At 43.2% G+C, this 23,960-nt stretch overlaps 6 protein-coding genes across 7 annotated transcripts; 3 read left to right on the forward strand and 3 right to left on the reverse strand.

The window, feature by feature from the left end:
• Positions 1 to 1,239: 1,239 nt before the first annotated feature.
• LOC137956838 (F-box/LRR-repeat protein 3) lies at positions 1,240 to 4,951 on the reverse strand. Of its 2 annotated transcripts, XR_011113278.1 has the most exons (8): positions 4,082 to 4,951; positions 3,780 to 3,905; positions 3,218 to 3,322; positions 2,732 to 3,122; positions 2,483 to 2,612; positions 2,113 to 2,407; positions 1,492 to 2,024; positions 1,240 to 1,320 (listed from the first exon to the last, which is right to left on the reverse strand). XR_011113278.1 is itself a non-coding variant. In XM_068804474.1 (7 exons), exons 1-7 carry the CDS (start codon positions 4,718 to 4,720, stop codon positions 1,758 to 1,760), a joined length of 1,953 nt encoding a protein of 650 aa, XP_068660575.1. In that variant the 5' UTR covers positions 4,721 to 4,951; the 3' UTR covers positions 1,424 to 1,757. The 2 variants fall into 2 exon arrangements, 1 of the variants encoding a protein (XP_068660575.1); XM_068804474.1 differs by lacking the exon at positions 1,240 to 1,320 and having other exon boundaries at positions 1,424 to 2,024.
• A 1,006-nt stretch (positions 4,952 to 5,957) lies between these two features.
• Positions 5,958 to 7,045, reverse strand: LOC137956996 (proline-rich protein 3-like). Its single transcript, XM_068804689.1, has 2 exons — positions 6,394 to 7,045; positions 5,958 to 6,304 (listed from the first exon to the last, which is right to left on the reverse strand). The coding sequence occupies exons 1-2, from the start codon at positions 7,043 to 7,045 to the stop codon at positions 5,958 to 5,960; spliced, it is 999 nt and encodes a 332-aa protein (XP_068660790.1).
• Positions 7,046 to 9,561: 2,516 nt separating this feature from the next.
• LOC137957234 (ethylene-responsive transcription factor ERF071-like) lies at positions 9,562 to 10,902 on the forward strand. The gene is made up of 2 exons (XM_068804979.1): positions 9,562 to 9,896; positions 10,152 to 10,902. The coding sequence occupies exons 1-2, from the start codon at positions 9,647 to 9,649 to the stop codon at positions 10,679 to 10,681; spliced, it is 780 nt and encodes a 259-aa protein (XP_068661080.1). The 5' UTR covers positions 9,562 to 9,646; the 3' UTR covers positions 10,682 to 10,902.
• Positions 10,903 to 16,755: 5,853 nt separating this feature from the next.
• On the forward strand, positions 16,756 to 17,199 carry LOC137957008 (uncharacterized mitochondrial protein AtMg00810-like). The gene has a single exon (XM_068804706.1). It carries the CDS (start codon positions 16,756 to 16,758, stop codon positions 17,197 to 17,199), a length of 444 nt encoding a protein of 147 aa, XP_068660807.1.
• Positions 17,200 to 18,572: 1,373 nt separating this feature from the next.
• Positions 18,573 to 19,705, forward strand: LOC137956280 (ethylene-responsive transcription factor ERF071-like). Its single transcript, XM_068803702.1, has 2 exons — positions 18,573 to 18,753; positions 18,864 to 19,705. The coding sequence occupies exons 1-2, from the start codon at positions 18,573 to 18,575 to the stop codon at positions 19,532 to 19,534; spliced, it is 852 nt and encodes a 283-aa protein (XP_068659803.1). The 3' UTR covers positions 19,535 to 19,705.
• Positions 19,706 to 20,086: 381 nt separating this feature from the next.
• LOC137957013 (glycine-rich domain-containing protein 1) lies at positions 20,087 to 23,934 on the reverse strand. Its single transcript, XM_068804710.1, has 8 exons — positions 23,756 to 23,934; positions 23,543 to 23,660; positions 23,064 to 23,453; positions 22,375 to 22,635; positions 21,298 to 21,815; positions 21,027 to 21,151; positions 20,763 to 20,914; positions 20,087 to 20,673 (listed from the first exon to the last, which is right to left on the reverse strand). Exons 1-8 carry the CDS (start codon positions 23,932 to 23,934, stop codon positions 20,176 to 20,178), a joined length of 2,241 nt encoding a protein of 746 aa, XP_068660811.1. The 3' UTR covers positions 20,087 to 20,175.
• Between the last annotated feature and the right edge of the window lie 26 nt (positions 23,935 to 23,960).

Genomic DNA, 23,960 nt, shown 5'->3' on the forward strand with positions numbered 1-23,960 from the left:
TTTCCGGTAACAGAAGGATCTCTCCAGAATAATTTAGTTTTCTCAGGAAGCTTTTCCCCTTCTCTCTCCTTCTCCACCTTGGCCGAATATAAAATAAAACCAACGGGAGCCAAGAGTAGAGCTTGGATTGGAGGAGAGGAGGATCATATGAATCGTAGTTTTGTGAGTAGTGACACTCGAACTAACCTCTTATGTTATCTTAATAAATAAGAGAGGTGAGTCGAGAGATGTTATCGAAATTAACCAGAGAGATGCATTTCTCATATAAAACTATTTTTTTTTTTGGTTTAAGAAGTTACTTTGGTAAAGGAAAGATCATACAAGAGAAGCAATTAAATCGAATTTTCTGAAGTACAAAAGGTGCAAGCAGTTCTTGAAATATACAAACCAGAGCACCTTCCCACCTCAAAAGGAAAAACAGAACCACCTTCTCAAACAGAGGGAAAGGCCCCTAGGCTATTTCTGGGTAAGAAACACTGGAATAGAGTCTAGAATAGGGTTTCTCTCGAGTGCATCTCACATGAATCAATGTGTTGTTTAGTTGCTTTCACCGAGACTGTAGCCTTCTGTCAAGAAGAGAAGTTGGGGTTCGGCTCACGCCCGAATACTGGAAAGGCATTTGGACTGACAGGTTTTACTTTCAGCTAATAAATATTGTGCAAGTAAAAAAAATTAATTTTAGCTAAAACCCAGAATAATAATCAGAATCAAGAAAAGGTAAAGTGATAAAATTAGATAATCCAACATCAGTATCAACTTTAAAGAAAGTGTCCTGAGGCAGTCGACTCTTAGATTAACAGTTTAACGTAAAAGCTACAGCCAAAGAACAAAGGGGTTTGGCCTTAGCTTTCTCGTCAAAATAAGACGTGACAGAGTGCAACTGGAGATGACAATGGGAGCTTTATTTATTGGAGACCTATTTCAATCCGACGCGTTTGAGTGGGACAAATTTCTTATGTTATGAGCAGGTATATTCTTAAAAAAAAACTGTAAGGAATCTGTTTTTTTAGCTAGGAGGAAAGGCATTGATGAAATCTGTGGAAACCGTTAAGAAGAGGGTTCTCGACCCACTACATGGGAGGGAGGCATAGTGGGTACGAACAACCGACCCGTGAATGGGAAGATGGTGCCCCCCATGAGTCACCAGTGGCAGGATTCATGAGATGAAGCAATCTACCCGTGCGAGTAGGTGAGATTTGAGACTTTGTTCTTTCTTCCACTCGACTCCTTCGATACTTTCGGCTTTTGAGCTGCTGCTCCGTCGATGTGAGGTGGAGAATTCTTACGCACCAAATCCATCTTGGGCAGATATTTGAATAACTGGTGCTCGATATATCAAACACAGGCGTACGAAATAACAAGCATTCATAAAGAAATTATATAATTAAACTAATAAGGATGTTCCATGATAAAAATTATTGAAAACACATGAATATAAGCACATACCAGGCTAGTCAACTCATTGGAAAAAATAAAATGAAGAGCACTTACTACAACAAGAGGGTGAGATTAGTCTCCTCATTGGACCCGCAAACATGGGTTCCACTCAAGGAATCGATCATTGGCTCGTACAGTTTATACCATCAACATTTTCAAGTAGGAAAGCTTTCCCATCAAGCAGGACCACATTGTCCTCTCCAAAACAGCCATGAGTGGAGAAATTCAAGGAAAAAACAGTAGTGACCAACAAAACAATCAACTGTGAAAACAGCATTAGTTTATCCAAATCATAAGGGGTTAGGACTTCGGTTCCTTGTTCACACCAAAACCAGGGGCTTGTCGACCCACTTTATCTTGCACCCACGAGCATCGAGTAACTGCATCAACTCCCTGGAGAGCAAATTCTTCAAACCAGTTACCAGTTTCACCTTCTTTAGCCTATCACAGCTTGCTCTCAACCCAAGCTCGAAACCTTCTAATGAGACTCGGGTCAGATGCTCCATTTTCACATCCTGCAGGCACCTCAGATTCCCTAGCATCACGCACAAACTCACATCTGAAACTGGACAGTATGATATATTTATCTGATCACCAAAAAAACAATCAGTGAAATACTCTCCAATTTTACTATGAGCACAAACACTAAAACCACTATAATCTTTAAGTAAACACCTGTCTGAGATTTCTTGCATACTGAGCAAGTGCCAAAAAGCCCATATCATCTACTAAGTAGCATCGCTTCATTTCCAATTTGGCTAGCCTCCTGCATCCTACTGCAACTGCAGCTAATCCCTTACCTGTGACTTTCATAACATTTCGCATTTCTAAGTCAGAAAGCTCCTCCAATAAGCTCAAACACTTGAAACCTTCGTCTGTAATTTGTCCACAGTAGCATATATTTAGTTTCCTCAACCTCCTGCAGCCACTTGCTACTGAAGCTAACCCCAGATCACCTATCCCAGTACATCTGCAATGTAATGGAGATATTTAAATTAGTTTAAACATACCAACGTAGAGTTTCAAGGGAAGAGGGCCTAGTCACCTGTAAAAATCAAGTTCACGAAGGTTTTTGCAGTTGGATCCAATACAAGTCAGTCCCTTGTCAGATATGCAAGGGCAGAGGCCTAGTTTCAAGGCCACTAGTTCCAAGCATTTAGATAAGCACTTCAACCCTGGAAGCAGATGAACCTTTGAAATTTCAATCAATGGCAACAACAAAGATCAACAGCACTTCTTTTACAGGTCAAAATGTTTTTTTGAGAAAGGGCGCGATAAAAGGTGAAAACATTACCACTGTCATTTACATTACAATCTGTGAGATCTAGCTCCTTTAGAGATGAGCAACAAGTTGCAAGCCTATCAAGTCCTGCCTCAGTGATAGAACTGCAGGACTCCAATCCCAGACTTAAAAGCTTCTTAGATGTCTTGGCAATGGCCAGAATGGCATCATCTGTGATAGCACAGCAGCATGTAAGATCAATGCTCTGCAGTCGATCAGTCACAATTGCACCAACACCTTCATCAGTCACACCCTTGCATTTGCTGAGTCCAATTTCAACCAAACTTTTGCAGTTATGCCTAATGGTTTGCAGAACTGAATAAGACAATTGAAGACCGTCCAATCTTATCGACCTCAGGTTCTCCAATTCCTTCAAATTTACAAGAAATAGTGCTGACAGTTCCTTCAAACCAAAATAAAATTTTGCAATAGTTAATAGAACTGTCCAATCATGATTAGCCAAAAAATAAGTCATAGTTATTAAGACCTTCAACTCACTGGAACTGAGTGACGAGCTGTGATCTGGTAAAGACGTAGGTGTCCTTCAATCACTGAGGCTAACCCGTAGGGGGTCACCTTTTCGCACCTTGATATGTCTATGCACTGATACAAAAGGACACTAATAGCAGGTGAGTTCACGAAACTGCATCATATGTTGCTTGATTATTTTAGGAGATCTTAATACAAAGTGGGCATTTTCAGTAAGTAGTTCGTCATTTTTTGTTTCAATCTTTCTTTTTGGAGTGGATAATCAAAAGATAATGCTAGTGGAATAAATAGTAAAAGGACGAGGTTAGCAGTACACGTCATGATTACAGTTTCTCCAATGTTGGTTATTCAGAGCAGATGTGTATTTCGCAAAAGTGGTTATGACTAGTTTTCTTTTCACAGACAAGTTAGACAAAAAAAAAAAAAGGGAAAGAAGCAATTCCCTGACTAGAAATCCTCACAAAAACAAATGATCAGGCCTCCGAGAGAATGATCAATTTCGCTGAACCATGTATCCTTTTTTTCTCCGGGGGAAACAAATAAATCCCAAATAAAGAAAAAAGAGGATTACCTGGAGAGAAGCATTCCCGTTCTTCAGAAAATTCATACCTTCGTCGTCCAGGTTTGAGCATCCCACCATTAATAAGGACTTCAGGTTTCGCAGAGAAGATAAGGATTCGAGTGATTTATTCGATATCTACAATAAGAAGAAAGTAGGTTTTACCATTCCATAATGCAGCGCAAAATGCTTTCATTTTTCTGATAGAAAATATTGCAGCCCAAAAAAACCAAAACAGAATGTGAGAAGGGCTCGAAATGGAGAAGATTCATTGACTTCAGTAACAGAGCTACTGAGGAGAAAAAATTTGGAACCTTGAGATACGAAACGTCAAGAAACTTCAAGTCGTGGCACTTCTTGGAGAGAAGATCGAGACCTAAATCAGAAATTTCAAGGCACCATTTGAGATTGAGCTTTTCCAATCTCTGGCAGCCAACGGCAATCTTGGCGAGCCCCACATCTGTGATGTCCCAGCACTTTACTAGCCTCAGATCCCTCAAGCCAGTAGCGCAGGAGAGTGCAGCTGCCTCTCGATCCCCAAATTTGCTGCAGTAGGAGACGTCGACCACCTCTAGAGTGGGGCAGGCCTTAACCGCAGCCTCCAAGCCGCCAAATCTCACCGCCGTGGCGCGGCATAGAATGAGCGATCTCAGTCCCCAAGCCCAGCCGGGACGAACAAAGGAGAAGGCAAGAACCTGATCATCGACGCGCGGACAAACAGAAAGGTCGAGGCGCTCGAGAGAGGAATATCGGCGCAGGAGTGCCGGGAGAGCCACATGGCGTAGAACACGGAGGGATTTGCGATGAAGCGACTCGAGGCGGAGGAAATCGGTGCAGACAAGGCGCCAAGTTTTCCGGTCGGCGTCTTCTTGGAGCTTGTCTAGTATAATCAGAAGCAGATCGTCGGTCAGGCTGGTGAGTATCGAAACAGAGGTGAAGTTTAGTCTTTTCATCGAGACCAGGAGCCAAATCACTTCCTCTTATTGCTGGCTTTAAGTCGGAACGAACAGGAAGAATATGAAGGGAAGGTACAGAAGGAGATAAGGATGAACTGGTTCATTTGCTATTGACGCCAGTGAGGAGAGTAAAGGAGGAGATTTGTTCACCGGTTGCATCCTTTTTTTCAGTCAGCGATCGAGCAGTACTGCAGGAGCAAAAAAAAAAAAAACAGAAGAAAAAAACGTAGGCTGGCTCCCTCCGCTCCCAGGGTTTGTTTGGATGAACTGCAGCGAGGAAGACCGGAAGGAGGAGTAGAAGAGAGGAGGATGACGGTACGGAGAAAAGCCTGACCGGGAAGCGGCCTGCACCGAGTAAGAACCGACTCGGCGCTCAGCTTTTTCTCAATTCGATGGAGAGCGATTGAAGCGGACGTCAGATTTGAAAGGAGGAGCAGAGAAGAGACTGCCACGTAAGCACGTACCTTCCCAAGTACAAAATCCGTCCGCCCAACATGTCCCGCTCCCCTCAACCGTACGGTTCCACCACCGCTGGGGCCCGCCACTCCGCAACATCCGCTTTATTTTATGACTTATCCACTCCGTGGTCCGTCCCCTCACCACGGCCGGTGTCAACTCTATTTACGGAAAAACAGCTCCTTATTCGGTACAAGTTGATACGGCCAGGACACATCGAAGACGTACACGTGGAGACACGATGGACCAGTAGTTCCCAAATTGAGGGCAGAAACAATAGCTTATCTATCTTCTGCTGAGCGCACCATAAGTTTCTGTACCACGATGGTCCTAGTTTGTGAGGGTCAATGGCCCTCGTCCTTACATGTGTGCGTACCACTTGTACGATGTCTCCTTGTCCGTGACGCTGACCTCTTTCCTTTGTTGTCTCAATGTCACCAAAGGCCACTCGCAACGCAGAGTGCCTGCCGCCACTTTCAAATGCTTATCTCAAATTAGTGTTTCCCCATTGTTGTCCGTGACGTTTTCCTTAAAATAGCAACCTAATTAAAGTAATCGTGTTGAATCATTAAATTTTCAAATCAATCAAGTGCTTTGCTTTTGTAACGAACCATTCCGCCGTGAACAATAAATAAGCTGAAAAAAAAAAAAAAAATTACAGACTCGCAGAGCTTAAAGAAGAAACCGAAACACAATCAGGAGACAAATAAATGAATACGAAGAGGGTTATTGGAAAATGGAGGAAAGTGGGTGGTCGATTTGCATCGGCCTCGGTGATTTAGTAACCGCCGCCTTTGGGAGTGGTGACTTCTGGTTTGTTGCCGTAGAAGAAAGGGCCGACTGAGTAGAGCTGCATCTTGTTGTAAGGGAGGAGACGGTGGGCCTTGAGAGGAGCTCCGGTGATGCCGTAGTAGGCGTCAGAGGGGACGTTGCAGGTCTCGGAGGGGGAGGAATGGAGAGAGGCTTTGCACTCGCAGACCTTCCTGCCCGCGCTCTCAAACTCGGAGAGTTTCTTAGTGATAAAAAAGTAGCCCTTTTCGTTTGTTGGATTGCATAGGAATGACACGGGTGCCGATTCGTAGCCCTTCTCGTTCTTTGTGAGACAAGTCACCCTTACCACAGCGCCTGCAACAGCAAATATTAACCGATTTAGGCCCAAAAGCAGGTGGCCCATTTAAGGCAGTGATGACTAGTAATGAAAACGAATTTTATACCTTGAAGAGGCTTGAGATCGTAGGCGGATCGCCGACAGTAGACCAGTCCTTGCACACCGATTGTGTCGAAGAGCTCACCGTAGTCAAGCTTAGGCTTCTCGTAGTCAACCTTTTTGGTGGGCTTCTCGATGTCAGACTTGGGCTTTGGTGTTTCGTAATCAGGCTTTATCTTCTCAAAATCAACTTTGGCCTTCTCGTAAGCAGGCTTCGATGTAGATTTCTCGTACTCAACCTTCTGGTCGGGCTTCTCATAGGCGACCTTTTGCTTTGGCTTCTCATAGTCAACCTTTTGTTCTGGCTTCACGTAAGCGGGCTTTGGTGTGGGCTTCTCGGACTCGACCTTTCGCTTTGCCGTTTGGTAACCAGGCTTTAACTTCTCATAATCAACTTTGGGATTCTCGTACACAGGCTTCGGTGTTGGCTGCTCCGACTCTTCGTAATCGGGCTTTACCTTCTCAAAACCAGGTTTCGGATGATCGTAAACTGGTTTCGCCTGCTCAACCTTGGGCTTCTTGTAGTCGGCCTTAGGCAGCTGGTGAGTACTGGAAGTTGGTTTTGGAGAGTCCCCATTATAGGAGTCACCACCGAGGGCACTTGCGAGCAGGAGGAAGAAGACAAGGGAGCACCCCAGGACGAAGTGCTTAAGCGCCATGAGAACCAAAGGCACTGCTGGGATATGAATCAGAAAGGACTGGTAGAAGGATGGGAGGGAAATGGCATATGGATCGAGTTTATATATGCGGTCAGAATGGGCGTGGAGAAGCACTTTCAGATATTTAAATATTTTTTAACGTCTGAATGCAGTGGAGGTGACCAATAACATGGCCGCACGACCACTGGGATTGCAGAGGTTGGCTGCCACTATGCAGCACCTCTGAAGACGTGAATATTGTTATATCAAAAATCAAAAATATATATTTTTTAACGGGAAAAGAAGTGGGGGTTGAACAGGGGCCAACCAACCATGTCTAGACGAGGGAGGTACGTGTAAAAATTCCCACATACGACTAAGGGTTGTATCATCCCACAATTGAACCTGCATATATTTGAGTTTGGTTTGATCTGAATATTATAAATTTGAGTTCGAACTCGAACTCAGCCTTAACCCTAAAATTTGAATTGATCTCGAACCCAAATTTATTTATTTAAAATTATAAAAATAAAAAATTACAAAAATACATAAGAAAATTATTGTGATAAAGTTAGTATCATATAAACTACAAGCTATCACAAAGGAATACAAGACTTTTGCAATGAAGTAAACTAAAAGTTTGAACTTGAGAACCAAACTGAGTCGGATTTTTTTTTTAACTGAGGTCAAACGATTTGTGAACCGGCTTAGCTTGGTGCTACGCCTACATACTACTTACAAGTAAAAAATGAAGCTCCAACCCATCTTACTGCAACTTAATTGGGATACTCATACTCTTTTTTTTTTATATATTACTATACTTATATAAGATAATCAAAAATGCATTTAAAACACCGAATATATTAATGTAAATTGTAAATTTATGTTTATATACATACATATGTAATATAAAATAACAAAAATAACCTTTTAAAAGAAACTAAAAGACAATAAAAAAAAATTGAAAATTGTTTCTAGTAGAACCATTTATTTCACTACTTGAGTTATTTAATAGGGGGAAGTAGTAAATGGACAAAAATACAAAGAAAAAAGTATATTCATTCAGCCGACCTGACGAGCTTAATTGATACGAGCATCTAATAACATAAAAAAGCCAACAAAGTTTGAGAGAATGATTCATCAAGACGTCATTACTTGAGTTGTGTTTTTTTCAGGCTATTCGATCACGGAAACCTCCAACAATATACACAACGAACTATAAAAAAAAATGGTGGAAGCAGCAGCAACAGTGCCGAACACTGTCGGTTCCATCTGTTTTGTTCTTTATTCTTTAACCCGTGATGAAGCCAAGAGAGTTGCTGAAACTGTTTCCGTTCTTTTGTTTGACAGAAACAGAATAGTGTAACCGATCAGTGTCTTGATGTGCAGGCTACCGTCTGAAAGTTCCCACTGTCCGCATCCCACACGAAGTCCCGACGATGCAACACGCAACAGAAACTGAATCTCCCCCTCTTTTCCATTCTTCGTCTCACTCCGGCGGTTTCCTTTCCATTTTCCTTCCCTCCACAAATGCCCCAACTCAGCCTCCTTTTTCCCTCGGCCTCCCAACTTAATTTGCGTCCATCTTATTATAATCTCCGGGGAGAAGACTGATGACAGCCAAATATTTATGATTACCCAAGAAGCAAGTGGCCGACTGATCCAATGACGAAAGTCTCAATTGTGCGATATTCTTTCGTTCGATGAACCTGGGAGATAGTCACATCTATGGAAGATGAGATGCCGTGAATTTATTTGTGTGAAGGCGAGAGAGGCAATACGAGAATCGTCACTTTTATCAACTTGCTAAAAAGATTACAGAGAACGCTAATCCATTTACCTGGATTCTACTCTCGACTCATCCGAGTTGACTCGGAACTTAGTCAGGTTGGCTTGCGGTTTTGTAAGACTCGGTCGAACTATATTAACCGTGTTACCTAGTAAATATTACTGAGACTCATCCGAGTTTTAATTTTTAGGTTATCTTTTCCCGTTCGGATTTCCGAATTTACGGACGAAACGTGAAATTGAAAAGGAAAGGGCATTTTTCAAGTTTTGGAGTAAAGCAGGGGCCATTTGAGTGAAGAACATCCCGTTTTCTGTCCACGTCCGTTAAATTTTGGACGGACTTTTGGGAGGACCGTTACAACAGCTCGGGTGGACGCAAGGGACGGCCACGTTGGAAGTTCACCAATTACGTTACGCCACGTATGATATCGTCGGGCCAAAGCTCGCCAGTGTTGTTAAACGTGGATACCGGCTTTCTTCGACTTTCCCCCCGAAACTCGCGGTATCGTACGGCTGCCGCTTCAGAGGTCGACACCAGGCGCGCCCGGTCTCCTGCTGTTACTTGCTTGGGTTCCCGGAGCAAAGACGATGAAACTGATGAAGAAAACAGAACAGTGACGACTGATGTGAAGTCCGTTTCTGTAATTACTGATAAAGAAATGGGCAGCGAAAGAAGACATACAAGTGGACTCGTCTTTTAGTACGTAACGCTCTCTGTTGGATATAAAAGGGGCGCAAGGGGAGGCGGAGCGTTTTGTCCCTCAGTGTATTGGCACGATTTTGAGAGAAGATACAGAGGTTCAAGGAAAGGGAGAAACAAAAGAGTCGAGCAAGATGTGTGGCGGTGCCATTATTTCCGATTTCATTGACGCTAAACGTGGCCGGAATCTCACGCCGGAGGATCTCCGATCGGAATTCTATACTTTCTCTCATCTTCTTCTCGAGGAATCCAAGAACGAAAGTAGTAACCAGCCCTCGGTTACCTCTAACAAAAATAAAGGCAAGAAACGTTCGGCGGTGCATTCGAAGGACGATGAACTTCGATTCCAGTTGAAGGAGGAACCCAGATCGGTGTCTCCCCAAGGTAATTAAATCGGTGATCCTTCTCAAACTCTTACCAGTCTAGACCACCCACTTTACTGTGCTTTCATATATTAGGTCTGATCAGTTATTCTCATCTATCATTCGCTTCTAATCGATGAATAATTATCCTAAAAGTTATTAGCTGTAAGAAGTTCACTCTTCAGGCCTTGCATGCATTATGGTTATTTGTTGTTATTAGTCTTGCTGATACAGTCCTCATTACCATGACGAGTTTATTTTCTTCCCCAATCAACAGCAAAGATCAGCGGAGAGAATGGGAAACCGAAGGAGAAGAAACCACGGAAGAATTTGTACAGAGGGATCAGGCAGAGGCCGTGGGGGAAATGGGCCGCTGAAATCCGCGATCCCCGTAGAGGGGTGAGAGTTTGGCTAGGGACTTATAGCACTGCGGAAGAGGCTGCAAAAGCTTATGATGACGCTGCAAAGAAGATTCGAGGCGATAAGGCAAAGCTCAACTTTCCGGATACTGAAATCGATCAATTTTCTGTATCGAAGAAACTTTGCATGGGTTCAAACAACACACGGCCGGAGGTCCAGGAGGATAAATTGCCGGTGATAAAGTCGGATGTAGGCAAAACAAAAACAGAGTCGGAGCCTCCGCCAATGGATTGGTTTCCGACGTTAGACATGGAATGGGACCTGAAAGAGAGGATTTTGAGCTTGGAATCGCTTCTGGGACTAGAACCGGAATCCGCCGAACCCGTTGCTGGGTCCGTGAATCTCTGGTCATTGGACGACTTCTTCCAGAATCGTCTCTTCTACTGATATTTTCTATCTCAATTGTCGTTTTCCTCTGCCGTCGTCTTTCCGTTTGGCGTTTGTTCAGGCTTTGGCACCTGGTGTAGTTTTTATGATCAGTTCTGTTTTACCGTAAAACTCTTGTATGCCCTTGGTATATATAGTTTTTTTTTCCAACTTCCCTCTCACTTTATCTGGTTTCTGCTTACCCGTTTGATATATGGAAGCATTTTTGCTTTGTTTTTTCTCCCTGCTGAAGAATATATGCGTAATAAATTAATGAATAATACGTCCAGACTGACCAAACATTCATGTTTTCCACTTTTCTGCTTCTCAAAATCATATTAATATACTGTCCAATGAGATCGATGAGGTGCAACCAAGTTGAATTTCAAACCCGAGCTGTATACTCAAACTTTGATTCGCTCTCCGATCACTGGTTATGTCCCCGCAGGGACAAAAACTTGTTTAAAATTAAGAACGCCCAAAGTTGATCCTTCTCTCAACTCAGAACTTCTACCATAGAAAATTATTAAGAAGGAAGATCGCCCTCAATAGATGGCGTTATGTAAGCCTGTACTACCCATGCAGGTGTGAGCACTTTCTTTTTGGCTAAAGTAATAGCTTGACGACGGTTCAGAGTTTCAACATCATCTGGCGCGTGAAGGTTGGGGGGAAGAAATGATAGGGTTAGCGTTTGGAACTGATCCTTCCATGTCTGAGAGAAGCGAGCATGCGGCCGAGAGAATTGCATCTGTTTGGAGTAGAAACGTCGATCACCAGACGGTCAAAATTCTTAAAAAGCCGGCGGAAAGTTGACCAAAAGGTTACAATTTGTAATGACTACTATAATCATACCAAAGAAGAAAAAGAAGCATTCCATCATCTTTTCATTATCCTCAGAAGACAGGATTAGACACTTAAGACAGATGCATGAATTGATAGGGACTTGCAATCTTTGAGTTTTGGACAAGAAATCTGACTTATTGTCACCGAGATAGTGGGTTTAAAGGACAACGAATACCATCAAGAAGGACTCGGTTAAGTGTTCGTGCAGAATTAATTCCTGTTATTTGTAGGCGGGTCTATACAAAGACAAAAAACCATCCCTTCCTCTTTCCTCGACTGAACTTCTAATAATGGATGTGTTTGTAAGTTTTTAATGGATGTGTTTGAAAAAATCTTTATTCTCTATAATTATAAATAAGGTTACAAACTGTATTTATATATTAATTAAATGACATAAAAAGACTATTTTTGGCATTCAAGTTCTGGTGATAGAAGCCTGGTCTACAGGTTTCAATTATGGTGTCTTATTGTTAACACCCCCTACTAGTTGAACATCGGATTGGAACAGACGTGAAGTTTAGAGTGAAAAAATTCAAAGAAGGGACGTGGAATACTTTGGTGAAAATATCGATAACCTGCAGGTGAGATGGCACATACTGCGTATGAAGTTTGTTAGCAACAACAAGTTCTCGAAGGAAATTATAATCTAATTCAATATGTTTGGCTCTCTTGTGAAAAATTGGATTGGAGCTTAGGAAGATCACACTTTTGTTGTCACATAAGAGAAGAGGTGGCTATAGAATAGGAACATGTAGATTACAAAAGAGATGCATAAGCCATATAAGTATAGTTGAAGTATATGCAAAAGCACGATATTCAGATTCAAAAATGGAACGTGATACCGCAAGTTGCTTTTTAACACTCCAAAAAATCAAATTGTCTCCAAGATAAATAAAGTAATCAAAGGTGGAGCAACGAGTGTCAGGATGGCTAATCCGGTTAGCATTAGAGTATGCAACTAGAGCACTAGGAATAGAAAATAGACGAAAGGTAAAGCCAAAGTGAATGGTGTCTTTGACATAGCGAAGAATACGCTTAACAACAAGAAAATGATCTATAATGGAAGCATGCAGGAATTGGCCAACAGAGTTGACAGCATGGGCTATGTCAGGGCGAGTAATGATCAAGTATTAAAGGGTGTCAACAACAGACTTGTAAAGAGTGGGATCTGAAAATAGAGAACCATCAGAGGATAGATGTTGGAAAATGACCATAGGTGTAGGAATAGGTAGTTGAGCTTGAGTAAGAATATCCCGTCCATATTTGAATTGATTGATAAATAGTCCATCAGTAGTTGGCGAAACTTTAACGCCAAGAAAGTAACTGAGAGAACCCAAATCTTTGGTGGCAAACTCAGAATTGAGTTTATGTTTATGAGTGAAGCTGGTGATAAGAGTAGAGTTGTTACTAGTAATAATGATGTCATCAACATCAAGGAGCAGATAGATAGTGTCAGAGTGTTTATGAAAGACAAACAGATAAGTGTCTACACGAGTACTAGAAAATCCAACTTGAGTGATAAAAAATTTGAAGCGTTGGAACTAGGCATGTGGAGTGTTGAAGATACTGCCTTAAGAGATTGATCCTCAATCAATTAAGGATCATATAATTGATTCTCAATCAATCAATTAAGGATCATTGCCCTGTTTAGGGCCTTCCATTATAGGAGTTAATTAAACTCAATCATTCCTTGTCTGTACAAATCAAATATCTTGTAATCAAATGTAAATCCCTGTATAAATTAATGAAAGCATGACACCCCATTGGTGTGGTGAATTTTAAATCATTCTCATGGTATCAGAGCTATTCTGGATTAACATTCCGTGATCATCTATGGCCTCTGAATCTTCTTCTGATATTCTCTCTTTCAACACCATGATTCACATGTCACCATCACACTTTCATGTTTCAATTATCTTCTATGGAAGAGTTAGTTTCCTCCGCTCCTCGACAGTCAAGGCTTACTGGGTCATGTGGATGGTACCCTTGTGCCACCACCTCTTTTTTACCCTCCCACGTCTCAGACACCAAACCTCAAGCACTCATCGTGGAAAGCTACTGACCAGCACCTTCTCAGTCTTCTTCTCTCTTCTTTGTCCGAAGAAGCTATGGCAGAAGCCGTCGGCCTCTCCACCTCCTGTGAAGTATGTCTTGCTCTAGAGAATTCCTTCAGTCACAGGTCTAAAGCCCGTGAAATTCGTCTCAAAGATGACCTTTTAATTGATGAAAAGAGGAGCTCGCTCGGTGATGGTATACGCCCGCGCGTTCAAGGTCCAGTGCAACCAACTTCACGCCATCAGTCATTCCCGCTGATGCCATCGACAAGGCTCACTGGTTCCGCCGTGGTCTTGGCCCTGAATTCTCTGGTTTTTCTTCCGCCCAAATGGCCCAAACCCCCTTACCCTGTTTTTTCGACATCGCATCCCGCACGGAAAGCTTCGAGATTTTTCAAAAATCTCTCGAGCCCACGGCTCCCACCACCGCGGCCTTCACTGCCAACCGCGTCCCTTCTCATCGCTCTGGTGGCTCTTCTCGCCATCGACAGGGTCACCGAAATAGCCACGGCAACCACTTCAAATCCGGAAACAGAGGAGCCCCCAACTCCGGCCATGGTCACAGCCCGCACGGTGATTCTGGTCACGGCCAAGGCCGTCCCACTGCCAGTAACGGTTGTCGTCCCCCACGGTGCTAGATTTGCCGCCAGGAAGGGCACTATGCCGATTGATGTCGGCAACAATTTCACGAGAGGAATACTCTTCGCCGCATCTCGCCAAATCCTTTAATCAAAATTGTTCTATGTCCGAAAATCAAAATTCAGACTGGTTCGTGGATATGGGGGCCTCGGCCGACATGACTCCGGCCCACTCCTCGTTGGATCAAACAGTTATCTACATGGGTAAGGATCGTTTAATGGTGGGGAATGGCGCGTCCCTTCCTATTACCCATACCGGTTACCTTTCTCCTTCCCCAGATCTTCAATTATTAGATGTTTTGGTTGTTCCCCATCTTACTAAAAATCTTTAGTCTATTAATAAATTAACGAATGATTTTCCTTTCTCCGTTACGTTTACTAATAATTTTTTTACTGTTCAGAATCGCCAAATAGGAAAGGTGGTGGCAACCGGTCGGCGTGATGGAGGCCTATATTTGCTAGAGCGTGGAAATCCGCATTTATTTCCGTTTTTAAAAATAAATCTCTTCATGCCTCCTATGATTTATGGCATGCTCGATTAGGCCATGTGCATCATTCTGTTATTTCCTTATTAAATAAATATGGACATCTTCATCTTACTTCCTTATTGCCCTCTCCGCATTTATGTGCTACATGTCAACTTTCCAAAAGTCATCGTTTGCCATATCTTCGCAATGCAAAAACGTCGTCTAATTTGTTAGATTTAATTCCTTCCGATATATGGGATCCTTCACCAGTACCAACGAATTTGGGTTTTATTTACTATGTTTTATTTATTGATGATTATTCTAGCTTTAATTGGCTTTATCCATTGAAATTGAAGTCTAATTTCTATGATACCTTTCTTCAATTTCAAAAATTTGTTGAAAACCAACATCCTGCTCATATAAAAAAATTTCAAAGTGATGGTGGTGCAAAATTTACTAGCACCCGTTTTAAACACCATCTTCGCTCTTTAGGAATTCATCATCAACTATCCTGTCCCTACACTCCTGCCCAAAATGGCCGCACAGAACGAAAACACCGTCATTTGACTGAAACTAGTTTGGCCCTACTCTTCCATTCTCACATTTCTCCTTGCTACTGGGTTGACGCGTTTAACATTGCTGCCTACATCATCAACCGATTGCCCACATCGCTTCTCGGAGGTAAGTTCCCCTTTGAAATTATTTATGGTATTTCTCCAAATTATGACAATTTTTATCCCTTTGGTTCTTGTGTCTACCCATGTTTACGTGATTATATGCCCAATAAATTCTCACCGCGTAGTATTCCTTGCATCTTTATGGGCTATAGCTCATCGTACAAAGGGTTTCGTTGTCTTAATCATGTTTCCTCTATACTCTATCTCACTTATCATGCTCAATTTGATGAGACTTATTTCCCATCCCTAGCCTCTTCCCTGGCTCAACCTTTATCCTCTTTCCATTTCTCCAACTTTCTGGAACCCAGTTTATCTTCTACTGTCATGCCCCCATCCCTCCCGGTGCCCCATTCCTGACATATTACTCAATCTGACTCCCGCCCTTGTGTTATTTGCACTGATCCCATGGATGAGTATTTCCAGCCCCTCATTCTCATCCAGGACCTACTCTGCCACATACTGATTCCATTGCTCATGTTGTTGCTATTCCGGTGGGTTCTCATCCTATGGTCACATGCACCAAAGCTGGTATTTTCAAACCCCGTCATTCAACTGATTTAGCGTATTCTGGCTCCTTTGGTCTACTTTATGCTCTCCTAACATCCACTGAGCCTAAAGGGTTCAAATCTGCTACCAAGAATCCTGCCTGGCTTGCCGCGATGGATGAAGAAATTGAAGTTCTTCAAAATAATCGTACCTGGATTTTGGTACCTCGATTGGCTCATACCAATATTGTGGGTTCTAAATGGGTCTTTCGGACCAAATATTTGCCTAATGGTTCTATTGAGCGGTTCAAAACTCGTCTCGTCACAAAGGTGTTTACACAAGTATCAGGTCTCGACTACACCGACACCTTCAGTCCTGTCATCAAAGCTACCACTATTCAGGTTGTGCTCTTTATTGTTATTACTAATATTTGGTCTCTCCGTCAATTGGATGTCAAGAATGCTTTCCTCAATGGTTATCTCAATGAACGCGTCTATATGAAACAGCCGCCTGGGTATATTGATCCTCACTTTCCTGATCATGTTTGCAAGCTTCAGAAAGCTCTCTATGGCCTCAAGCAAGCCCCTCGAGTTTGGTTCCAGCGGTTCAGCTCTTTCCTTACACATCTTGGCTTCCTCTGCAGTCGGGTTGTTCTTTCACTCTTCGTCTTTCATCGCTACTCTGGCATCCTTTATCTGCTCTTATATGTCAATGATATTATTATTATGGGCAACAACCCCTCTTTGCTTGATAGCTTTGCCAGCAAACTCCATTATGAGTTCGCTACAAAGGACTTGGGTTCTCTTAGCTAGTTTCTTAGTCTTGAAGCCACACCCACCGCTGATGGGCTATTTCCTAGTCAGCTGAAATATACACGCGACATCCTTGCTCGGGCTCAATTACTTGTACAGCAAGCCTGTGCACACTCCTATGGTGGTTTCTCAGCATCTATCCTCTGTTAGTCAGTTATTTTCGGATCCCACTCTTTATCGATCTCTTGTTGGTGCTCTTCAATATTTGACCATCATGCGTCCCGACATTGCTCATGTTGTCAACTCGGTAAGTCAGTTTCTACACTCTCCCACTGCTAACCACTTCCTTATTGTTAAGCGTATTCTTCGGTATATCAAAGGCACTCTTCATTATGGTCTATCCTTTCGCCCGTCTGCTTCTCCAGGCTCTTTAGTTGCTTATTCTAATGCTGACCGGGCCGGTTGTCCTGACACTCACCGCTCTACCTCGGGTTACTCTATTTACCTTGGTGACAACTTACAAGATCTTGTTTCTCCTCATGAAGCTGACAAGGTCATTCCAGATATGATAGAAGGCGGGAGGGAGAATTGTGGATACACCCACAAGTACAAGGCTTTATAGTATACAAGGTTTTCGCTTTAGGACTAGCGATTATTGATTTTCCAACATGTTCATGCCGTGCCCAACCAAATTGAGATGCGAACTGAGCCATTGCATACACAGGGCTACGGGCACTTAATTTGTGACACCAATTCACAAAGGAAGAGGAGACCGATCTGATTGTTGCCTTCAGTGTAAGATCTAGAGGAGTTTTCTGACCAGGAAAATGAATGTTAGAAAAAGAACTTGCTAGAGAAGTTGACAAATCGCCTCCAACTCTTCCAAGAGAATCATAACTTGAATATGATCTTGTAAGAAGCTATGGTTGAAGCTCTATTGAGGCCATAGATAGTTTTCTGTAATTGATAAATGTGATGAGAAAATGAGGGTTAATGTTCCCATGAGATTGTTCTATATAAATATTTTCAATGAGTGTACTGTTGAGGAACGCATTCTTGAAGTCAAGTTGGTGAATAGGCTATTTGTTGGTTTCATCAATAGAGTGTACTATTCGGACAGTGGTAGCCTTTACAACAAGATTAAGAGTGTCAGTGTAGTCAAGACTAGGAACCTGAGTGTAACCCTTGTCAAAGAAGCGTGCTATGAGATGTTCAATGGATCTATTAGGTAGAGATTTAGTTCGAAACACCCATTTGGGACCCACAATGTTGGTATTGACAGGTCGTGGGACTAAAATCTATTTTTGATTATTTTGGAGAACTTGAACTTTTTCATACATGCATCAAGCCAAGCAGGCTTTGTAACCGCAGATATGAATCCTTTAGTAAAACTCTCAATTGAATATGATAAAGTCAATAAAATGTTCATATGGGTTCGTTCATTTTTACCGAGTCAGACTCACGTTTGCATGGCAATTGGCGTAAAGGGGAGTTTTTTTTTAAGTTTGGAGAAAATGGTAAAAGTCAGAACGAAAACACGCAGACTATGTGCTAAAGTGGTTTCGGAAATGCGGCTTTCCTTCGTTTCCTTTGCTTTGACCTTTTAGACTAAGATGGGTGGGTAAGGCTACTACCACAAGGAGACAAACGAATTGTTGAGGTCAATCTCTCATAATAGAGGATGATGATGGCCTTCATCAACTTACTCGCTTTTAAATCCAACTCGTCGCAGTCCTTCAAAGCCAAATTGAATTACAATATTGGGACCTCCTGTCGACTGCCTTATTCCTTCTAATCCACATTGACGAAGCCTCCACGCCGCTTCTATTTTGGAAACGTGTGAGGTCCACACGCTCGCCTGGACTCTTTAAGGGTTCAAATGCCCCTCCCACTCCCCATCCTTTCTCAGCCATTGATCGCTTTCTTTTCTAACCATCATCCGTCTTCGCGTTCGCTTTCTTTCTCTTTTACGTACCTGAGTTTTTGAGTTCTAAAATGTGTGGCGGTGCGATCATCTCCGATTTCGTTACTCGCGACAACGACGGCCGCCGAGTCACCGCTTCTCATCTCTGGCCCAGATATGCTTCCGGCAAATCCAACATTAATTTCAAGTCCGAGTTCAACCTCTTTGGCAGCCAACAGCAACTCCACAAAACACCTCCATCTGAAGCTTCAGGTATGGAAAATTTTCCCCTCGAGTGTCTTTTTTTTTTTTTTGTAGTTTATCTCCTCTCTACTTCCAGTGTAACATTCCGTCCTTGTTACGTATTTTGTTTAAATGAACAGATGATATCACGCCTCCGAAGAGCTGCAAAAGAGTGAGGAAGAACCTCTACAGAGGAATCCGGCTGCGCCCTTGGGGAAAATGGGCGGCTGAGATCAGGGACCCCAGGAAAGGGGTCAGAGTATGGCTGGGTACCTTCAGTACAGCAGAAGAAGCTGCCAGAGCTTACGACAAGGAAGCCCGCAAAATCAGGGGCAAAAAAGCCAAGGTGAATTTCCCAAATGAGGACGAGGAGACCATCCCTCCTCCATCTCGCAATTCCATTTCCAGCAACCTCTATTCTCAAGTCTACCAGCATGCACGGGATGAGGATTTCAGGGTTACTTCCCCCGATAGTTTCCCTCAGAGGCGACCTTCCTGTCCTCCGACACTCGATTTCTATCCCGAAGTGGTGGCCTATTCCCCGACTAAGGTTTCTCCGTACACGGCAACAGGGGGCGCCTCCGACGTCTCAGATGCCGCCGTTGTTACTAGGATGGAAAACGTGAAGGGAGAAGAAAATACGGCTCAGAAGCTTTCAGAGGAGTTGTCGGCCTTCGAATCGTTAATGAAATTTTATCAAATACCATATCTTGACGGTGGGTTGGGGCAAGGGTTCGCGCCGAGCGCTATGCAGGAAAACGTTGTTGGTGACCTCTGGAGTTTCGATGATGTTCCTGCTGCGCCCATGTAAACGAAGCTTTACCGAGCACCAGGGAAAACTTCCGCTCCAGACCAATTCACTGTCTGATCAGATTGTATATAGCAAAAAATTTAATTTTTGTAAGGAATTTAGGTATAACTAATGTTGTAGTGATGATTTCTGGGAAGCTGTGCTTTCGCCTGTCGATTGTGTGTGTTTTGTTCTCTGCTGTAATGACAGTTCATCAATTTCGCTTACATCGCCTTAAGAGTCTCTCGGAGCCACCATGGGTCTAGTCTGTTTTTGAAGTAGTTAAATAAGGCAAGAGATTCCTTCCGTTTTTGGGCGGGGGACATCGTCGAACCAATCGTTCTTTATGCTGAAGGAAAAAAAAAGCAACAAATGGACCCCATTAATGAATTGTCTATTTTCTGGAGGTGAGAGCGGGAGACCGAAGATTCACGACCAAAGCATCTGGAAGCTTTTGGCGAGTGGGAGAAGAGAGAGGCGGCGGTGAGAATAGGTGACGATGTGGATGAGAGCGGGAGACCGAAGATTCACGACCAAAGCATCTGGAAGCTTTTGGCGAGTGGGAGAAGAGAGGCGGCGGTGAGAATAGGTTGACGATGTGGATGAGGTGAAGTAGAAAGTTGAAACCCAGGTGCGCCCCTGTTTTAAGACTCTGAAAGAAATTAAATTCGTTGTGTAATAACTCTCTTGTACAGCCCATCTCCACCGTCGGCGGGGGAGTAATTATAAGTTTGTGGTCTGGCATAATGATATTCAGGCAACGCGAACACCTCCTTGGCATTCCAATACCAGGGCTGAAAGTGTAACGACGATGCAGAGACGGACGGGTGAAGGACTACAGATCCCCAATCTCTCCTTCCCGTTTCTGTTTCTCTCTCTCTCCTCCTAACCAATAACCTCCCCAAGTCTTGCCTTTGAAACTCCGATACGCTCCGAACGATGGCCATGCATATCAGAAGAATCATGACTGCATCTTCTTCTGGAGAGAACTCCACCACGAAGAGCCTCCAATTTAACAAAGCTGTGGCGTTTCCCTTCGGTTTCTCCGCCGTATACCGTACAAGAGTTAGAAATCCCTCCTCGTCTTCGTTCTCGCTGCTTTTAGAACCTACTTCGTCCCCTTGGTAACGCAACCTTCTCCCTCTGACTAATCTCACCTCCTGCATTTTGGAGTTCCAACTAGTGATGCCAGTCGGCGAAGCAATCTTATTCAAACTAAATAGGTGTTTGTATTTCCGTTCAGCCTTACCGAATCTCCATCGTTGTTCTCATTTTCGAGGTCGAAACTGAGACCACTTTCATCTCGACGTATGGTTAAAACATCTCCCGTCGACAGACACCAAGTTGCTTTCTCATCCCTGTTTACTTCCTCTTTCGGTCTTGCTGTTCCCACCACTTTCTCTGTAATTACATTGGATAAGATTTGTAAACGTACAGCCCAAAAGTATCCCAGGCGAATTCATTGAGCCTGTTCAACACAAATACATAATTTAACTAAGATATCCCCACGTACCTGGCGCTTTTCCGATTGAGCCAGCGACATAGGCCCAAGCACCTTCCCTGACTTCTATGATCCTCTCTTCCCATTTAACTGCTGCAGGAGTTTCGGCACCCCTCCTCCAAAAGCCGCCACCAATTCTGTCAATATCCCCGTTTAGCATTATGTTTCTTCGTTAATAAACGAGCAATCATAGGACCAGTTGATCCCAATTCCAGTGGCAACTAGTCTTCTTGCGGTCTTCAAATGCAGTAGAGAAACACTAGAAAAGGCTAAATTATCTTACCTTATCCTGATGACAAAGCACTCTCTCCCAGCATGGTCAAGGACAGTCCTAGACAACCAACGTCCCTCCTGTGGCCGATACTGATTCATCCTCAATATGACATCCGAAATCATGGCTCCCGAATCATCGGTGACCCTGTCTGGAACACACTTAAGTAGATATGGCGCTTGAACTGGAGGTGTAATGGATGCCACGGCTCTCATGTGTGACTCCATTTCCAGTTGCATGGTAAGAGAAGTAGCACGAGACAAATCATTCCACGGGAAAAGAATAACTTTTTTCAATTTGCTGCTCCTTAGACACCCTCCACCTTGTTGACGAAGCTCCAGAGCAATTCCCCTTGTACCGAACTCACAGTACAGGTGCCACGCCTTTTGCCAAGAATCAGGCGGTACGTCCGAGATGCCTTTGTTCATCTTCAGGTCTCTATGGCATCTCACAGTCCGAAGCCGGAGGAACGTCTTTTTTGCTTCCCGCACGACCTTTTCATCCCATTTTCCTTTCAGGAACACGCATGCCTGTAAGTGCGGAAACCATGTCTCGGGTAAGTGTAAACTTGGACACTCTATTTGGTTTGCTTAAACCTGAAAATGTACGATGTGCCATTAAAGCGCTAAACAGTGAACAGTGCATCGTGTCATAGATTTTAGACAACGAAGCTTTATCAGATAGGGCCGGGTGCAGATGCTTTCAGACTGGATGTAAAACAGAGATACATCCAAATGTACCGAGCACAGAAAACAGGGGCTTACAGAATACAGAGTACAGAGAGAGACTTGTTACGCAGAGAAACTAGGACAGTTTCTTACATTCTTCCACCTGACGTCGGTAAGAAGATCCTTCAATGAACCCCCAGTTAAGCAAGTTTTCATTTACAGGATCAGGGGATGAAATAAAAACGATCAAGGAAGAATGCGAAAGGCTTGGCTATACGAACGATTAGAAAAAAATTGAATGAGAAATCAATCTGTGGTTTGCCGATAGGACATGTGTCCACGATATGAAAATAGGAACAGATTGGCGAAGTTCACAGTAAGGGGTAATGGTTGTCGATTGTGATAGGGATGCACCGCTTACCTCGAGCAAGAATCTGGGTTCCAGAGTTTTGTATTTTCTGTTCACGTCCGCTTCGAAAACGCCCCAAAAAATGGGTGATCGCTTGGATAAGTTCTCGTCAAAAGTCGCTCCAGCTTTCTCGTAAGGCTGATCGAACGTCGTCTCCCATAGCTTCTTCGTCACTCTAAAGTCCTCTGCCTTCGCGGCTTCCCATATGCCCACAATCTTCTCCAAATTTGCCTCCATGTCTTTCACGTCCGACGCATACGTCGCCGGAAAACTCTGATTTAGAAGCATCACCGAGCAAATATTCATACGTCGAACATTACTGGAATTAAAAAGAACTTTACAGGAGCATTTCTGTCCATTCACTAAAACTGAAAACTGCAAGGCCATTAGGCGCCTGATAAAAGGAGAAACAGGGAGAAAAAAGTAATTTCAAGACTCATGGAAAGATCATATTAATTTAGTTATTTATCGAGGATGAGAGTGATTAACACAGATATTAAAATTAATTAAAACGGATTAAGACAAACTCCAGGTCACCTACCCTAGAGCCTAAAGAACAAACACATCTGTCTAGACTCAGAACAGAGAGATTTAATTGTAAAAGTCAAAGAACTGAAATTGAGAAGGCTTATCACTTCATCCGTCAAACGAAAATGCCGAAATGCAGAAATCAGAATGGAAGACGAAGGCGCCGGCGTTACCTGGTGTGTCAACCACATCAGAAGTATATCAGAAGTTGGAACAAATCGAGACGATCCATCTCCATGTTCCTGCAACATGTACAAAAATCCCTTGTATCTGTGCTTTGCAGCGATGAGATAGACCACTTCCGATAAGTAAGGCTCCCAGAATTTAGTATACAATGCTTGATGTTTCAACACCGCCGTTAAGATGCCATTTTTGTCAGAAAGTTTCGGTGAAGTTGAAGGGTCCTCCTCGATGGGTTCGAGGTCAAATGGTTCAGAGGGATACCTCTGTCTCCAGACCTCTCTGCATCTAATCTCCGCGTAGTCTTCATTCTCGTCGTCAAATAATGCAGGTTTCTCTCTGATCTTCATGAATTTAGACTCGCAATAGCGCCGGTAACTTGCCTGAAGGAATCACAATCGCCTCTGTATTGCCGGATTTTGGGGAAATACCGAAACAGGTAGATAGACGGAGAAGTGAAATTATTCGTTACCGGATTTAGACAGTGGCAGTGCCAAACCCATTGAACGTCGATAGGAGGCACAAGCATTGACGATTTCGAAGCTCCTTTTGATATATCAGAAATCAAAGGCATCCAAAACTCATCGTACCTGCAGAACTTTTCCCTTTTCATCTTTGTAGTCTGCTCCTACCCTAAACACAAAACAAGGCTATGTAAGGAAAGAAACTCAGACAAAAGACTTACCTTCTAACCGCTTGGAGGACTGTGAAAGCGTCATGGAGCCACGGAGAATCAGCAATCTTTCTGAGGAAAGACAGATGTCTTCTAGCTGCGGCAACCAGATCAAGCGATATGCGGATTACTCCCTGATTCAAAACCACAGAAAGCTTCCGAGAGATAGTATCATCACCCTTTCCCGGCATTTTCCTGGCTCGATCCCTCTTCGTCA

The sequence above is a fragment of the Aristolochia californica genome, unplaced genomic scaffold (assembly GCF_029961685.1).
Source record: "Aristolochia californica isolate CCGP_79_NKW_82.1479 unplaced genomic scaffold, dmAriCali1.0.hap1 SCAF_2, whole genome shotgun sequence".
In the NCBI taxonomy this organism is placed as follows: Eukaryota; Viridiplantae; Streptophyta; class Magnoliopsida; order Piperales; family Aristolochiaceae; genus Aristolochia; species Aristolochia californica.

Bases quoted from the DNA above. Each gene is read 5' to 3' on its own strand.
- LOC137956838 (XM_068804474.1), bottom strand. From the start codon at position 4,720: ATGAAAAGACTAAACTTCACCTCTGTTTCGATACTCACCAGCCTGACC. The intron at 3,123-3,217 runs GTGAGTTGAAGG...TTTGGTTTGAAG, and splicing joins CAGCTCGTCACTCAGTTCCA to GAACTGTCAGCACTATTTCT. The intron at 2,408-2,482 runs GTGACTAGGCCC...ATTACATTGCAG, and splicing joins CGTGAACTTGATTTTTACAG to ATGTACTGGGATAGGTGATC.
- LOC137956996 (XM_068804689.1), bottom strand. From the start codon at position 7,045: ATGGCGCTTAAGCACTTCGTCCTGGGGTGCTCCCTTGTCTTCTTCCTC. The intron at 6,305-6,393 runs GTATAAAATTCG...TTGCTGTTGCAG, and splicing joins CGATCTCAAGCCTCTTCAAG to GCGCTGTGGTAAGGGTGACT.
- LOC137957234 (XM_068804979.1), top strand. From the start codon at position 9,647: ATGTGTGGCGGTGCCATTATTTCCGATTTCATTGACGCTAAACGTGGC. The intron at 9,897-10,151 runs GTAATTAAATCG...CCCAATCAACAG, and splicing joins CAGATCGGTGTCTCCCCAAG to CAAAGATCAGCGGAGAGAAT.
- LOC137957008 (XM_068804706.1), top strand. From the start codon at position 16,756: ATGGTGGTTTCTCAGCATCTATCCTCTGTTAGTCAGTTATTTTCGGAT.
- LOC137956280 (XM_068803702.1), top strand. From the start codon at position 18,573: ATGTGTGGCGGTGCGATCATCTCCGATTTCGTTACTCGCGACAACGAC. The intron at 18,754-18,863 runs GTATGGAAAATT...TTAAATGAACAG, and splicing joins ACCTCCATCTGAAGCTTCAG to ATGATATCACGCCTCCGAAG.
- LOC137957013 (XM_068804710.1), bottom strand. From the start codon at position 23,934: ATGCCGGGAAAGGGTGATGATACTATCTCTCGGAAGCTTTCTGTGGTT. The intron at 21,816-22,374 runs GTAAGCGGTGCA...CCGCACTTACAG, and splicing joins AACCCAGATTCTTGCTCGAG to GCATGCGTGTTCCTGAAAGG. The intron at 20,674-20,762 runs GTAAGGCTGAAC...TCCAAAATGCAG, and splicing joins AGAACAACGATGGAGATTCG to GAGGTGAGATTAGTCAGAGG.